At 42.0% G+C, this 17,042-nt stretch overlaps 1 protein-coding gene across 1 annotated transcript in view; it reads right to left on the minus strand.

The window, feature by feature from the left end:
* Nucleotides 1–17,042, minus strand: part of gart (phosphoribosylglycinamide formyltransferase) — a 59,328-nt gene that overhangs the window by 5,410 nt on the left and 36,876 nt on the right. Inside the window, exons 16-21 of the mRNA XM_072260059.1 lie at nucleotides 16,054–16,206; nucleotides 12,472–12,675; nucleotides 9,745–9,888; nucleotides 6,384–6,514; nucleotides 4,713–4,854; nucleotides 3,077–3,192 (exon numbers count right to left, since the gene is read on the minus strand). Coding sequence (XP_072116160.1) covers nucleotides 3,077–3,192; nucleotides 4,713–4,854; nucleotides 6,384–6,514; nucleotides 9,745–9,888; nucleotides 12,472–12,675; nucleotides 16,054–16,206 — 890 coding nt within the window. The remainder of the gene's footprint in view (nucleotides 1–3,076; nucleotides 3,193–4,712; nucleotides 4,855–6,383; nucleotides 6,515–9,744; nucleotides 9,889–12,471; nucleotides 12,676–16,053; nucleotides 16,207–17,042) is intronic.

A 17,042-nucleotide genomic window follows, 5' to 3' on the forward strand; every position in this document is an offset into this window, starting at 1 on the left:
CGTTTGACCACGAGGAGGCCAATGGCCGATACGTTGGAATGAGAACGGGAAGCAGAATTAACCTGCTGGGCTAGGCCACCAGGAAGTTCCACTCCTGGCGGATGGACAGGAGGTGCTGGATGAGGCAGTGAAGTAACTTATGACCGGTCTCACCAATGTGGAGGAGGCTGCATCGCATCAGGCCAAATACAACAGCCGACTTGAGCAGCTTCACAGTTGAACCGCTGCCTCACCTGGAAGGACTGTTTGGGGGCCTGAATGAAGGTGAGGAAGGTGAAAGGGTAGGTGCAGCACTTGGTCACTTGCAGGGATAAGTGCCGGGAGGGCGATTGGTGTGGAGACAAGGAAATCACAGAGGGACAATCCCTTTGGAAAGAGAAGTGGGGGGGGGCGGGGGGAGGAGGAGAGCAAAGATATGTTTAGTGCTCGGATCCATTTGAAGCTGGCCGAAGTTGCGGTGTATGATGTGTTGGATGCAAAGGCTTATGGGGTGGTAGGTCAGGACAAGAAGAACTCTTATCACTGTTAAGGTGATGGGGAATGGGGTGAGTGCAAATGTCCAGAAAATGGAGGAGACATAGGTGGGGGCAGTAGCAATGGTGGATGAAGGGAAACCCCGTTCTGTGAAGGAGGAGGACATCTCTGATGTCCTGCCTCGAGTACAGATGCGGCGGAGATGAAGGAACTGAAAAGGGAATCGTAATTTTACAAGAGACAGAGTGGGAAGAGGTATAGACAAGATAGTCATGGAAACCGGTAGGTTTATAAAAGATGTCGTTCAACAGATGGAGACAGAAAAATTGAGAAAGAGGAGGGAGGTGTCATAAACTGACCAAGGCCAAGGTGGAAATTAGAGGCAAGGTTGATGAAATTGACAAGCTCAGCATGAGTGACTGAAGCAGCAACAATGAAATTGTCAATGTAATGGAGGAAGAGATGGGGGCATTACAAGAAAGGCTTGGAACTTGGAATGTTCTATGTAGCCAATGAAAAAGCAGACATAGCTGGGGTCCATCCGTGTACCCTTGAGTCTGGAGAAAGTGGGGGGAGCTGAAGGAGAAACAGTTAAGGGTGAGAACCAGTTCAGCCAGACAGAAGAGAGAAGTGGCGGAGGGGAACTGGTTGGTTCTCACTCGCCTATCACCTCCCCCCAGTGCCCCTCATTACCTTTCTCCTATAGTCCACTCTCCTCTCCTTAACAGATTCCCTCATCTCCAGCCCTTTACCTTTCCCACCCACCTGGCTGCACATATAACCTTCTAGCTATCCTCCTTCCCCTAGCCCCCACCTTTTGCTTCTGGTGCTTTCCCCTTCCTGTGCAGTCCTGAAGAATGGTCTCAGCCTGAAACATCGTCTGTTTGTTCACTTTCATGGATGTTGCCTGACCTGCTGAGTTCTGCCAGCATTTTGTTTGTGTTGTTAGACATACAGCACTATGCAAAATAGCTAGGGTTCCTAAGACTTTAGCACAGTACTGTACATTATGTCTCTCCAGTTACCAAATAGCACTTAATGCTACCGAGCTAATCCAAAGCTGAGTACTCTTATTTCTGTTTCCCCAACCACCTTCCTACTTTAACCAATATACAGTACTGTGCAAAAATCTTAGGCACCCTAGCTGTATATATGTGCCTAAGATTTTTTGCACAGTATATATAGAACCAGCCGGTGGGTTAGGGGATTCTGCACCGGACTTCGAGGTAGGAGGTTTGAATCCAGCCGGCCCCTTGCACGCTTTCCATTTGTGCTGGGTTGATGGTGGAGCTAGCAATTCGGCCCCGTAAAAAAAAAGACAAAATGCTAAGGAAACAGCAAGGTTGCCAACTGCCGCGCCATAAGGCATGAAGAGGAACAATAATGTATATACAGAAAGCTGCCGGGAAAAGCCCCACAATTTCATGAAGGATCCCACTCATATCAGGAAGGAGGAGGCTAGGTAACATCCGCCACACCCCACCAAAGTAACCCCCCTCACCACCACTACTTTATCATTTCTTGTCAGGATCATTTATCATGTATGTACAGACACTCCTGTACCTAGTGTCACATTACGTACACAAATCTATGTATATAAGCCATCCAGTCACAAACAAGAGAAATTCTGCAGATGCTAGAAATCCAAGCAACAACCTCGGCCCAAAATGTCGACTGTACTCTTTTCCATAGATGCTGCCTGGCCTGCTGAGTTCCTCCAGCATTTTGTGTGTGGATTATACAAGCTATCTTATGCATTTATATTTATCATGTGTGGTTTATTTAATTGTGCTCTTTATTTTATTGTGTTTTTTTTGCGCTGCATCAGATCCAGAGCAACAATCATTTAATTCTTCTTTATACTTGTGTACTGAAAATGACATCAAGCAATCCTGAATTCACAGTAATGTAATAAAAATCACGCCACTTCCACATCAAGGTCGAACAACACACAAGTAATTGTGCATCTGTCATTGTTCTTTCGCCATGATTCTGGATGGTTTCTGTATTACCTGCTCCCGCATCAGTAGGGTATACTGATGGTAATAATCAATCCAACATATTACATTTGCCCCATGGCAACGTCTCCTGTTGAACCTGTACCAGAGTACCAAAAGGAACCAATTTCTGAGATCAGGGCTCAAACCCCAACTAAGGTGGCGCAACACATACAAAATGCTGGAGGATCTGAGACCCTTCATCAGCACTGAAAAGGAAGGGTGAAGAAACCAGAATGGATTCTCTCCAGCATTTCCTATGTGTTACTCTGGATTTTCAGCATCTGCAGAATCTCTTGTGTTTATAAACTAAAGTAGTGTGATCGTAAAGCCATGCACTAACATCCCAGACTGACGTTCAGAGGCAAGTAACTTTGTACCAGAGAGCGGTGGGTACATGGAATGCCCTGCCAGGGATGGTGGTAGAGGCAGATACATTAGAGGCACTTAAGAAACTCTTAGGTAGGAACATGGATGATAGAACAATAGAGGGTTATGTATGAGATTGACCTTAAGAGTAGGTTAAAAGCTCAACGGGCCCTTACTGTCCTGTATCATTCTGTGTTATTTGTTCTAATAAACTGGAACGAAGATGGAATACTTACAGCCACAAAATGCACAGTACAGCCGGTCACCCGAACTCCAGCCTGTAACACCTGCTTGTGAGCGTTAACTCCTTTGAAGGATGGTAGCAGTGACGGATGGATATTCAATAGTTTGCCTAAAAGACAGTTCAGAATTACACACTGTCCAATTGCTCTCGGGAGAAAAAGTTACTTACTACTCATGGGTGGAGTGAATTAGATCAACTTAATTCACCGTATACATTTACATGCATCAGGAATTTGCTGTGGAGTCTTGGTCAGGGCGTGTCATGCAACAAGAAACAACATTCAATAATCATAAAGAATTATGTTAGAAAATCATACAAAAGCTAATGAAGTTAGAGGTTAAAAGACAGATGGGGAATAAAATGTGCATAAGTAAGCAAATACCAGCATGTATTTACAATGCAAACATTATAAAAAGTGGTTTAAAAGTGTCTAGAGCAGAGGTCCCCAAGCTTTTTTAAGCCATGGATCTTTACCATTAACCAAGAGGTCTGCAAACCCCAGGCTGGGAACCCGCGTGTAGTGATGCAATGGGACTAATAGATGTGGGTGGGGTTGGGGGTGGGGGGCGGTATCCAAAATGGTTGAACAGATTAACTGCCTGGGAAAAAAACCTTTAAAGTGGCATGAAGTTTTACTTGTCTTTATTAGAAATGAGCTTTCCAGAAGGGAGCTTTTGGAAAAGGCAGTTTGCAAGTGCCTAGAGCCAGCAATGATTTTCCCTGCTCACTGGGCACACTCAAGTCTTGCGCTGATGGCATACTTTTCTGCTGTAGTTTTCCTGGACAGCGAGAGGATGCTGCACCAAACCAGACAGTATTGGCTGATGTGAGGACGATGACAAGATAGAATTGTACCAGTATGTTCTGGGAAAGATGGAATTTTACCAACTGCTACAAGAAATACATCCTCTTTTGTATTAAGAATCTAAAACAGAAATCCAGCCACAAGGGGTGAATTCTCTGCTCCGGAGAGATTACTAACCGAATATATCTAATGCCAAGGTCAATGGTATTTGAACACCAGCGGAATCAAATTGCAATAATTGGATGGAAAAGGAGAGAACCACCGATTCTGTTAAGATCTTATTGAATGGCTAAGCTGGCTGGAAGCATATATCCTGCCTCTATTTCTAATGCCCATAAAAATATAAAATCAAACAATTTAAAAGTTATAAATCTTGTTATAAATCTGCCACCTTGCAAGTCTGCCCAAGTTAGCTACAAATACCTGTTATTCATTAGTTAATAGTCTTAAACAGGGACCAATATTTGTATGTCACTTTGCATCTCAGAATCTTTCCTCACTGCACTAGTAGTGCTTCTATAAGAGTATTTTTTTTCCTGATCAATACTTTCAGTTAATGATAGCTTCAGTATATCCAGTTAAAATGTAATTCATTGGTGGTCGCAACTTAAAGTAAAAGATAATTTTAACTACTATACCTCTTCTCAAGACTTGCCACATTAATGTAGCTATCAATGAAAATATTGTTGCAAAATTTAAATTTCTGTGTGTGCAGAATGGAGATTCAAAAAAAAAGCCAAACAACACATTTACTTCCAATGTAAAATTTCCCTCAGAATGCTCCGATTGGTTGAGGGACAAAAAAGAAAAATCAAATATTTACCATTCCACTTTTTGACAAAGGGACCAGAGAGGATTCTCATAAATCCAGCGAGGCAAACCAGTTCAACGGAGAATTCCTGAAGCACCTGATCGACAGTGCTGTCAAATTCAGAACGACTTCCAAATAATTTGTGGTCGATTACCTGTAGGTTTTCCAATGTAAAAGAATCCATATGAGGTACATTTTAGGAATAGATGAAATAAATCAAATTTACCTGATCTTGTTCATCTTCTGTATTGTTCCTCTTTCCGCAAGCAATAGTGCTTTTGCTCTTGCATGCTTATAGAAAGCAGTTAATTGTAACACCTCATAATATTTCAATTGACCATATTCACTGTATTGGAGAGAGTCCAGAAGGGGTTCATGAGAATGATCCCGGGTTTGAAAGGGTTAACAAATGAGGAGGGTTTGATGGCTCTGGGCCTGTACTCACTGTAGTTTAGAAGAAAGAAGTAAGCTCATTGAAACCTTTCAAATATGGATATGCTGAGCGAGAGTAGATGTGGAGAGGATAGTCCCTATAGTAGGGAGACTAGGACCAGAGGGCACAACTACAGAGTAAGAAGGAGGTCCCTTTAGAACAGAGATGAGGACTAAAATAATTTAGCTAGTGAGTAGTGAGTCTGTGAATTCTTTGCCACAAACAGTTGTGGAGCCCAATTCATTCGGTATACTTAAAGCAGAGCTTGATAGGTTCTTGATTACTAAGGACATCAAAGATTATGGCAAAAAGGCCATGATGGAATAGTGCAGCAGACTCAATGGGCCAAGTGGCCTAATTATGCTCCTATGTCTTAAGATAGTTTGGTCCAGATAAGTAGATCCAGCATGGATTTCCATTAAGAACTAAGAACTACAAAAACACTTTGTTCCCATTTATTTTAGTATGTATTGTCTCTTAAATAGAGACAGCAATGTATGACATAAATCATGTCCATTATCAGTAACACTGTTTTACCCACAAGTGTATCCAGTATATCACTCTATTCTTCATAAACTAAAAATTTAAGCTAAAAAAGACCAGCATGTATGACTTTTGAGTCATATACATCCTCTCAGTGCCTTGTGGCACATCAGGTGGAAACCTTGCTGTTTCTTTAGCATTTGTCTGTTTTTTTATGAGGCCGAGTTGCTAGCTTGATGCTCAACCCAGCATGGATGGAAAGCAGGCAAGCAGCTGACTGGATTCAAATCCGGGATCATGAATTTGGTTGCACTTAAATCTGTGGATTATGGCGTAAAGCATTATGCCCCGAATTTCCTTTTTTCTAGGGTGGAGACAGTAACCATGGGTAAATGAGCAATGGTAAAGAGCACCTGGGTCTTATTTTTCTTTCTCGAACTGCTAATGAGTGGTATATCTGAAATTTTGCATGGGAGCATAAAGTCAATCCAGGGCGAATGTAAGAGAACAGCCTTGTTCTTCAAGTGCTAATAACCGTTTAGACCTGCAACTTGCGATTAATGGGTTGATAGGTTTCACCTTTACTATCTAAATCTCAGATGCAAGATTGAAACTAAAGTATAGGTGCTGAAGATCAGGAAAGCGTCAACCCCCTTACATTAGCTGTCTGGTTGTTTGCTCTTACCCTAGCTTTTACTCACATATGATAATTACTGGACTACATCTTTTGCATATGACCATGCTACCAAATGCAGAGGTGCTCTCACCCTTGTAGGAATACCAGCTCGGTTTGCTTTCTTCAGTCCCTCTACGCCACTTTTGTTGGAGATAACAATGACTATTTCAGCATGACTAGTAGGGTCCTTTGTGTGTTCTATGATGGCCTGAAGGTTTGTTCCTTAAAAGAAAAAGGGAAAAATATAAAAAAAAACTTAATAGGAAAGGTCATGCAATTTCCAGAGAAAACAGGAATTGTCAGTTATCTTCTCAGATAAATATAACTTGCAGCTTCTAGTAAATACAACACTCACCCAAAATCAGGAAACCAAGCTCCACATATGATAGAAAAATGGTTAAACAAAGCAAGGCACTCATCTGGCAGCAGATAGAGAACAATTTGAAGATCATACAAAGGGTTTATGTTTCCTCTTCCTGGTCCACCACCTCATCACACAGTTCAACTCCAAAGCAGACAGACAGCTGGTTTGTGTATTTCCTCAATGATAAAAGAGGAAATAGAGATGCCCTGCCACTCAGTTTGATCATTGCTGCTCTATACCAGGCCTCACCTCCTTTTCTGCACCAGTACAATAAAGTTCTCTATCCCCCAACATTATCCACCTCCCTTTTAAATACCCTAGTGATTTAGCCATCACACCCCAACAGGAAAACTCCAGAGATTCAACACTCTCTTATGATAAGTTCCCATGCATCTCAGCTTTTGATAACAACTCTCTTATCTTGTAAGTACAGTCAGCCCTCCTTATCCGCGAGGAATTTGTTCTGGGACCCCTCGCGGATACCAAAAAACGCGGATGCTCAAGTCCCTATTTCAACCTGTCTAAATACGGTGGATCTTAGGACCCAGTGGAACCCCGGACCTTATTTAACCTGTCTCAGTGCGGTGGACATTAGGACCTGGCAGCGGAGCTCTGAATCCGCAGTGTTTCTGTTCACGAAAATAATCACGATCGCAATTTAAAATAAACTGGAAATAATAAAGCGATCAGAAAGAGGTGAAACGCCATCAGTCATTGGAAAAGCGTTAGGCTACAGTCAGTCAATGATCGGAACAATATTAAAGGATAAAGTGAGAAAATCCCTGCCCCGATGAAAGCTACAATTATTACTAAGCAACGCAGTGGTTTAATTATTGGGTTTTGGGGTTTTGGGTTTTTGATCCTCCACATCAGCCCGGCACAGATGGAGAGCACGCTCGGGAGTGCTCTGTCACTGGATCGAACTCGGGAATTTTCGTTCCCGAGCCCGGCGCTGAAATACTTTTCTTAAGTGTTTTATATGCATAGAAAGGTAAAATATATACTATATACTAAGACAAATGCTTGACTGACGCTAAATAATACCAGGTGTACCTGTTCCAACTTACTTAGTAAGAGAACTTCCGTTTTTTTTGATCCCGATCCACGACAACCTACGCACATCCTCCTGTATATTTTAAATCATCTCTAGATTACTTATAATACCTAATACAATGTAAATGCTATGTAAAATAGTTGTAATACTGCATTGTTTAGGGAATAATGACAAGAGAAAAAAGTCTGTACATGCTCGAACAACAAGTGCTGGAAGAGCACTTCTGGGTTTTCTCACTTCACAGTTGGTTGAATGAATTCGCGCATGCCGAACTCGCGGATAAGGAGGGCCGACTGTATGTTTCTTTGCTCAAGAATCTCCCACTTCTGGAAACATCTCAACATGTCCTTTATGATCTTATGTTTCAATAATATTATCCCCCTCAATTTTCCACACTCCACTGAATGCAAGTTTAACTATTTGTTATAGGACAGACAAACCCCATCTCATCTATTAGCCCAGTGATCACTTCTGGACTGCCTCCAAATCAAAGCATGCATAAAATGTGTCGAGGTCATCTGGGAGTAAATCATCACGGCCATTCATATTAGGATTCACCTTGTAGAAAGCAATGGCCTGTAAAACCCTGCCAGAGCTGATGTGCGTCTGATTCTATCTCTAACTTCAGGGTCTGTATTTCAATCTTACTTGCAGCCCAGCACGCTTTCCACAATTCCTTTTTCTTGTAGGGAAACTGCACTTACAAACTGGGTCTGCAGTCTGCCGCCCGCCCATTTTGAGGATTCTGTGCCAACAGTCAAGACCCCTGAGGTTTTCCCCCAAGACACAAAGAATAACCAAGAGATGAGGTTACTCCAGGCAGTGTACCACCAAAGCCCATTTCTGAACATCCTGACAGCCTTCAAGTGCCTGCTGCTGTCAAAGGCTTCTGAAGTGTGGCTGATAAATATTTACAAACTATTCAATTTAACTGAGGTTATTTTTAGAAAACTGAAAACTAAATAACTAAAAGTTTACATTAGAAGTTTTTAATTATTTGATAGCAAATGCTCAAAGTAAAATAATTCAGACGTACAGGCCAGCACAGAGTGGTAGAGCAGGTACATCTACTGCTCCACGGCCTAGCTTCAATCCTCACCTCTGAAGCTGTCTTTGAGAAGTTTGCATGTTTTCCTTGCAAACACAGGAAATCTACCCAGATGCCCTGGCTTTCCCTACAACCCAAAGAGGAGGCAACTGATAGGCTAATAAATCACTGTATAATGCTCCTGGTGTAGGAGGGTAGTGGGAGAATCATGGGGCAGGAGTTAATGGACACATGAAAGAGTTGGATACCAGGAATTAAGTGGGAGTATGGGATTGTTGGAATGGCATTGAAAGCCAGAACAGGCTCAATGGACCAAATGGCCTCCCTCTATATCATAAGGAATACAAAAATTAACTTAGCCTACATGAGCCCAGCTTGACATAAACCAGGAGTTGATCTGAAGTACATCTCGCCGCATTCTCCAGTGCACCAATATTCCACTTCTGGGCTCAACAGGAGATAGACAAACCGGTCATTCCTGGCTTCTTTTTTTGGCCGAACACACAATAAGTTTATAATGAACGGCCGACAACTTGTAGCTCCCTTTAGAACTGTTAGTTGTCAGACAACACAATTAGGTCCAATAGAGCTGAAAGTCGATTCCAACAGGAGAGAGCCAGCTCAGTACCATGCTAACATACTAAATGCCAAAATCAAGAAGGGCCCAAGAAGTCATTGACACAGAAAGTGCATCGCTGCAGAACATAGTCCCACTGTATGAAGCTCAGAATGCAATTCCCACAGTTGCACGATGAGAGCTCTGATTGCAATCAGATCAGCAGAAATTTTACCAGCAGTGAGGAACAGCTTACACACAAACTTCAGTAACAAACAACTATGGTATACATCAACTTGAACTAAGATTCAGGAATAAAGAAAACATCAAAAAATTCAGCATCAGCTTTAGTCTATCCTAGTTGCAAGTAAATAAAATGTTCAGTTTTCTATATAATTATTTTCATTGATTCGTCATTAGAACAACTCACCTGTTCCAGAGATAAGAACACCCACTCTCATTTTCCCAGTCTGACCTTCACAATGTGATAAGTCACCACCTGCAGCACTTCCATCCAACTGCTCACTTAATTGTAGTGTTTTCATGAGGTTTTTAATTGATACTTTTTCACAACCTGTAAAAAAAAAATGAAGTAATTTTTAAAAACATTAAAAAAAAAGCTCCAGCAAAAATTGTGTACTTGACAACTCGGCACGAGCAGAGTATTTTCCACTGAATGTCATAATAAAAGGTTGAAATCGGCCGATTGTCCGTTACATTTTTCAGTACAATAGGGAAAAGAATTTGAATATTTCTGCAAGAATGTGAGAAGCAAGGATCACGGCCTTAAAATTCTCCTCATAAACTGATGATTCTGCACAATGGAAAATGGTAAAGCATCAACAGCAAACCACACACAAACTCTTCTTTGCGCTAAATGTTTTCCCGTCTCTCTCGTAGACAACTAGATCTTGCTGCAGGGGTATGTTGAGAATGCCTGAACTCCAACAAACTTGCGTGCTCTTATCACAGAGAACGTTGCTCAAACTATTATCACAAGGCAGCTGCAATCATCCTTGGACGCTTTATCAGGACTTGACCCAAAACGTTGTCTGTTTATTCCTCTCCAGTGATGCTGCCAGACCTGCTGAGTTCCTCCAGAACTCTGTTTTTCCAGCATCTGCAGAATCCCGTGTTCATAGTCGTCCTTACTAGGGTAACCTTAAAGTACGGAACAACCATGGAATAAAGTACAGAATCGGGGTTTGACTCCCACTGCTGTCCGTAAGGAGCTCGTACGTTCAGCACACGACCGTGCAGGTTTTCTCCCACATTCCAAAGACATACTGGTTAGCAAGTTGTGGGGATGCTATGTCGGTGCTGGAAGCATGTTGACATTTGCAGGCTGCCGCCAACCCAATCCTTGGGTGCAAAACAAAGCATTTCGCTGTTATGTTATGTTTCGATGTACATGTGACAAATAGCCATGGAAAAGTACAGGACAGAAACAGGCCCTTTGCTCCATCCAGTCCATGCTGAAACATTTAAACTGCCGGCTCCCATCGACCTGCACTTTCTGTAACCCTACCATCCATATAACCATCCAAACTTCTAAACATTGAAATCAAGTTCGCACGCGCCACCGTGCTGGCAGCTCGTTCCACACTCTCACGACCTTCTGAGTGAAGTTTCCCCTGATGTTCTCCTTAACCCTTTCACCTTTCACCCTTAACCCATGACCTCTGGTTATAATCCCACATCAGTGAAAAAAGCCTGTCTGCATTTACCCATCTATATCCCTCATAATTTTGTATACCTCTCTCAAATCTCCTCTCAATCTTCTACATTCCAAGGAATAATCTAATCTTTGAACCAATCAAAATTTGGATTAAAATAAAATCCTTTATGTCCATTTATTTATGCCAAAATCATAGATCAGGTAATTATTTGGATCAAATTTTACTGGATATTCCAGCCAATGAATAACTAAACTGGATATTTCCTATTGCAGTTCAGGCCACATCATTTCCCTGTTATATTTTATGCACATGATATCCTTAGTGTGTACAATATGTTTCAGATGCACTAGATTGGATCAAAAGGTTGAGATCTATTGCCTTTATCACTCACTTACCGTAAAACAAGACTATCGTGCAGAAAGTCAGGAGCCATGCCTGAATTACCAAGTCCCTAATGAGACATTGCTCTATCCTTACAAACCCCTCACTGATTGGTTCATAATGCCCTGCTGTACACAGGCTGCACTGATGTCTGCAATGGATGCCTGAAGATGGCTGTGGCAGTGGCCTGAACCCAGCTCCAGAACATCAGGGGAAGAGGGGAGGGTGGAGGGTGGAATGGGGGTTGGGAGAAGGGGCAAGAAACAGCTCTGGAAACTCGTTCAGTGTGTTCATTCTTTACAGAGATCGGTCAATATCTGGGCATAAAGTGAATCAAGGCATACCAAAAGATGCTGGGAAAATGCCCGGTGCTCCAGTTTCCTCCCACATTCCAAAAACATAAGAGTTATATTTGGGCATGCTGCATTGGCACTAAAGGTGTGGCAATACTTGCAGGCTGCTCCCGCAATGGTTATTGATGCAAACAATGCATTTTGCTGTCTCTTTTGATATACTGTACACTTAACAAATAAAGCTAATCTCTTTACAAAAAGGCACCAACATAAAATATCAGCATCTTAATAAAAGGCAGAGCATGCTCGAAGGGCACTACCTGCATACTTCTGCCCCTATTTTCTATGTTCCTAACCAACACGGTGCTGTTTAACCCTTTACATATCTCAATGACACACCCAGCCACCATCCAACAGAAGTGAACAGGAATGGATCAGGAATTTTGTCAGCCTCCTTATCCCCAAACATTAAGTTTAACACTGTTAACCTTTCCATTTTTTTCCTGAGATTGGATAACTGTATACATACAAAGAAAAAATGAGACATTTTCCTGTTCTTTTCACATCAGCACCATAATATGGTGAAGTTAGTCAATTCGAACCACTGTTAACTCTTAATAGTTAAACATCACCTTTTCATTTTGAATTGAATAATAATGATTTCCACATAAAGTTGGTAAATAACTGCCGTTATATTGACACCTAGTTTTCACAAACCTAACTTAATAATTGAAAATCAGCAGGAATCCCATAACCACCATTCTGCTTCTCCCCAGTCTTCACAAATTTAAGAGGGTAAGAGACCTGTATTGTGCAGCACAACACTTCCAACAATCCACGCTTCATAGCAGCTTTGCACCTTCCACAGGACATCTTCAGCACAGTCCTTGTCCACTACGAGCATAGCTCCAACTCCACAATTAAATGTGCAAGCCATTTCCTCCTCAGAAAGACCGCCCAATCTTTGTAGCCATGAAAAGATTTCCGGAATCTTCCAAAATGCTGCATCTTTTAAATGTCACAGAAATAAAACAGTAAGTTCAGAATGAAAATTTGGAGTTAACTTGACACAGTCTCACTTCCCTTACAATACTTCTTCCTAAGTGTTTAGACAAAAGAGATTTGGGTGATTTCAATATAAAAGATTATTCAACATTTTGGAGCTTTGGTTATATAATGTCAGGGTTTGACCATATAAGAATACAATCTCTGAGACTGACTGTATTGAAACCCAAGTCTAATCCCAGAAGATGGAATTGGAATCTATGCCAATTGTACGGCTCAGTGAATTATGTCCAATTTCCTCTGGTCACAAATCAACAAGCCTTTTAGTCAGCAGGCTAGGCAGCACCTATGGAAAACAAAAAGGACAGTCAACTTTTTGGGCCGAAATCGTTCGGCAGGACTGGAGAAGAAATGCTGAGGAGTAAATTTAAATGAGGGTGGCAGGGGGGAGAGAAACACAAGATGATAAGTGAAGCCTGGAGGGGGAGGGATGAAGTAAAGAGCTGGCCATAGAGAAAAGAAAAGCGGGGGAGGAGCACCAGAGGGAGGTGATGGGTGGACAAGGAGATAGGGTGAGAGAGGGAAAAGGGGATGGGAAATGGTGAAGGAGTTGGCCGGGGGGGGAAGAGGGTATTACCGGAAGTTTGTGAAATCAATGTTCATGCCATCAGGCTGGAGGCTACCCGAATGGAATATAAGATGTTGTTCCTCCAGCCTAAGTGTGGCCTCATCATGGCAGCGGAGGAGGCCATGGATAGACATATCGGAATGGGAGTCGGAAGTGGATTTAAAATGGGTGGCCACTGGGAGATCCCGCTTGTTCTGGCGGATGGAGTGTAGGTGTTCAGCATAGCAGTCTCCCTATCTATGTCCGGTCTCACCGATATACAGGAGGTCACACCAGGAGCACCAGACACAGTTTATGACCCCAACAGACTCACAGGTGAAGTGTCACCTCACCTGGAAGGGCTGTTTGGGGCCCTGAATGGTAGTGAGGGAGGAGGTGTAGCATGTGTTCTGCTTGCAAGGATAAGTGCCAGGAAGCAGATCAGTGGGGAGGGATGAATGGACAAGGGAGTCATGTAGGGAGCGATTCCTGAGGAAAGCAGAAAGTCGGGGGGGGGGTGGGGGAGGAGGGAAAGATGTGCTTGGTGGTGGAATCCCATTCGAGATGGCAGAAGTGTCGGAGAATTATGTGCTAGATGCCGAGGCTGGTGGAGTGGCAGATGACGACAAGAGGAACCCTATCCCTGGTAAGGTGGCGGGAAGATGGAGTAAGGGCAGATGTGCATTAAATGGAAGCGATGCAATTGAGGGCAGCGTTGATGGTAGAGGAAGGGAAGCCCCCTTCTTTGAAAAAAAGAGGACATCTCCTTTGTTCTAGAATGAAAAGCCTCATCCTGAGAGCAGATGCGGCGAAGATGGAGGAAATGAGAGAAGGGGATAGCATTTTTACAAATAACAGAGTGGGAAGAGGTAAAGTCCAGGTAGCTGTGAGAGTCACTGGGTTTATAATAGACATCAGTGGATATGCTGTCTCCAGAGATAGAGATAGCGAGATTGAGAAAGGGAAGGGAGGTGTCTGCAATGGGACAGGTAAATTTGAGGGCAGGGTGGAAGTTGGAGGCAAAGTGGATAAAGTTGATGAATTCAGCATGGATGCAGGAAGCAACACCACTGCAGTCATCGATGCAATGTAGAAAAAGTGGGGGACAGTAACATGTGTAGGCTTGGTACATAGACTGTTCCATGTAGCCAACAAACAGGCAGGCATAGCTGCAACCCCCCAATGCGAGTGCCCATGGCTACACCTTTTGTTTGAAGGAAGTGGGAGGAGCCAAAGGAGAAATTATTTAGAGTGAAGACAAGTTCCGCTAGGTGGAGGAGAATGGTGGTGAAGGGGAACGGAACAGGTTGGGTCTGGTGTCTGGGAAAAAAAAAGATCTTTGAGGCCTTCCTGTTGGGGGATGGAGATGTATAAGGACTGGACATCCATAGTGAAAATAAGATGATAGGGGCCAGGGAACCTGAAATCACTGAAAAGATCCAGAGCGTGAGAAGTGTCACAGACATAGGTAGGAACGGACTGAACTGGAGGTGGGGAGGGGGATGTAAAACAGTCAAGCCTTTTAGTCATTCAGCGGGGGGGGGGGAGGGGAGAGGGGAGAGGGGAGAGGGGAGAGGGGAGAGGGGAGAGGGGAGAGGGGAGAGCAGAAAAAGTATCCCACCCACCCTGCTTATAGACTGTTTATCCTATTCCCATCAGGAAAGAGACTATGCTGCATCCACACCAGGACCACTATACTCAAAAATCAGATATTTTCCCCAAGCTGTCAGGCTGATCAAAACCTCCACCCACTAACCCACCCCACCACCCCTATCTACACATCACATACACGTCATCTTATGTACATACAATCAGTCTATGTACGTAGCCACTACTTATACATTGTGTTTTATAAGATTGCTTTATAGTTATATTGTTTTATTTTTGTTTTTATTGCGTTCTTTGTGCTTATTGTGCTGCAGAGGATCTGGAAGAACAATCAGTTCACTACACTTGTGAACTGAAGAATAACAATAAGCAATCTTGAATCTTGAAATAAAAATCTACTGTAGATTGCCAAGTAAGTACATTGAACTACTAAAATGTCAGACTACAACTGTCTAAAGGGAATTTTATCATCCAACATTTAAAGTAACCAAAGAGATGGTCAAGTTTGAAAATCTAGCAAAATTATCATTTGAATCATAATCAGAGAGTTCTATATTCTCCCACAGCAGCTTACTATTAATAAAAATAATTTAATCTCCTTTCCTACAAGCTTGACATCAATTTAAAATTGACAATTCCTCTTGCCAGCTAAATATCTAGGAAAGGTATTGAAATATCACAGCAGGAAAGGGATAAAAAATGATAAAATTAAGTAAATAAGTACATAGGGATTGGATAATTATGTTTGGGGGCAGGAGCAAGCATGAACAAGTTAGGATATAAACACCTACAATGGTTGTTACATAGCCTTACATACAACATTTTGGACCAGAAGAAATGGTCCAGAAGAGATATATGGAAACTATTATTAATGCACTATTATTACTTAGCCTAATAGATTAGAATTTCAACTATACATAATTATCTAAGTGTCTAATTTCTTTTTATATCATCTTAATGTGTACTTAAGAATGTATAATTATAATTTGATACATATAAAAAAATGGAAAAGGTTATACATGTGAAAAAAGTACATGATACTTGTGAATTCCTTATCCAAATAAAAATAAATATATAAAAAAAAGAAATATCACAGCAATCGATGGGGCTGAATGGACAGCTTGTACTGTAGAACACTCTGCAGTACATAAACACAGACTCCTTACCTAATGTAGCACCAAGATTTTCTGGAAGAACTCTGGGAATGTTTTCTAGTAGTCCACCTCCAGTAATATGAGCATAAGCTTTCACGAGCCCCTGACGCAGAATAGGCAGCAATGCCTTGGCATAAATTCTAGTTGGCGTTAGCAGCACATCTCCTATGGAGAAGTTGCAGGAAAATCTTTACAAATAAAACTCTACTGTTGGGTGTTATAAATAGCAACACAACTAAAACAAGTAGCTAATGAAAATGCTGCAAATGTTGGATATCTGAAAATAATCTTAGTTCAAAGGTCATTATCTCAAAACAGAATCATAAAGTAACAGCACAGAAGCAGGCTTGTTCATGCCGAACTGTTTTTCTGTTGAATCCCACTGACCCATATATTGACCATAGCCCCTACCTGCCATCCATGTACTTATTCAAACTTCTCTGAAACATTGTAATCTAACCCACTTCCACTGGCAGCTGGTTCCTCTCACCACCCTCTGAGTGAACAAGTTCCCCCTCACGTTCCCCTTAAATATTTCACCTTTAATCGATAATCCATAACCTCTAGTACTAGTCCAACCCATCCTCAGTGGAAAAAGCCTGCTTGCACTTACTCTATCTACACCCCTCATAATTTTGTATGCCTCTGTCAAATTGCCACTCATTCTCCTAGGCTTCAGAGAATGTAGTCTTAACCCAGGCCCAGCAACATCCTTGTAAATTTTATCCATACTCTTTTCATCTTAATGGTACCTTTCCTTTAAGTACGTCACCAGACGAAAATATTAACTTCTCTCTGTAAATGCTGCCTGCCATGAGATTTCACCACTTGCTGCTTTAAGTTAAGAGATGAATTACAGTAGATATCATTTTCTAATGGGTCTTGGAAATCAGCTCAGGAAATATAAAGGTATAGAGCAGCTAAATGAAAACTTAAATTTAGTTTTCAAAATGGCATCTTAGAAACGTACACTCAATTGGCCACATTATTAAGTAACTCCT

Source organism: Mobula birostris, chromosome 6 (assembly GCF_030028105.1).
Source record: "Mobula birostris isolate sMobBir1 chromosome 6, sMobBir1.hap1, whole genome shotgun sequence".
Taxonomy (NCBI): Eukaryota; Metazoa; Chordata; class Chondrichthyes; order Myliobatiformes; family Myliobatidae; genus Mobula; species Mobula birostris.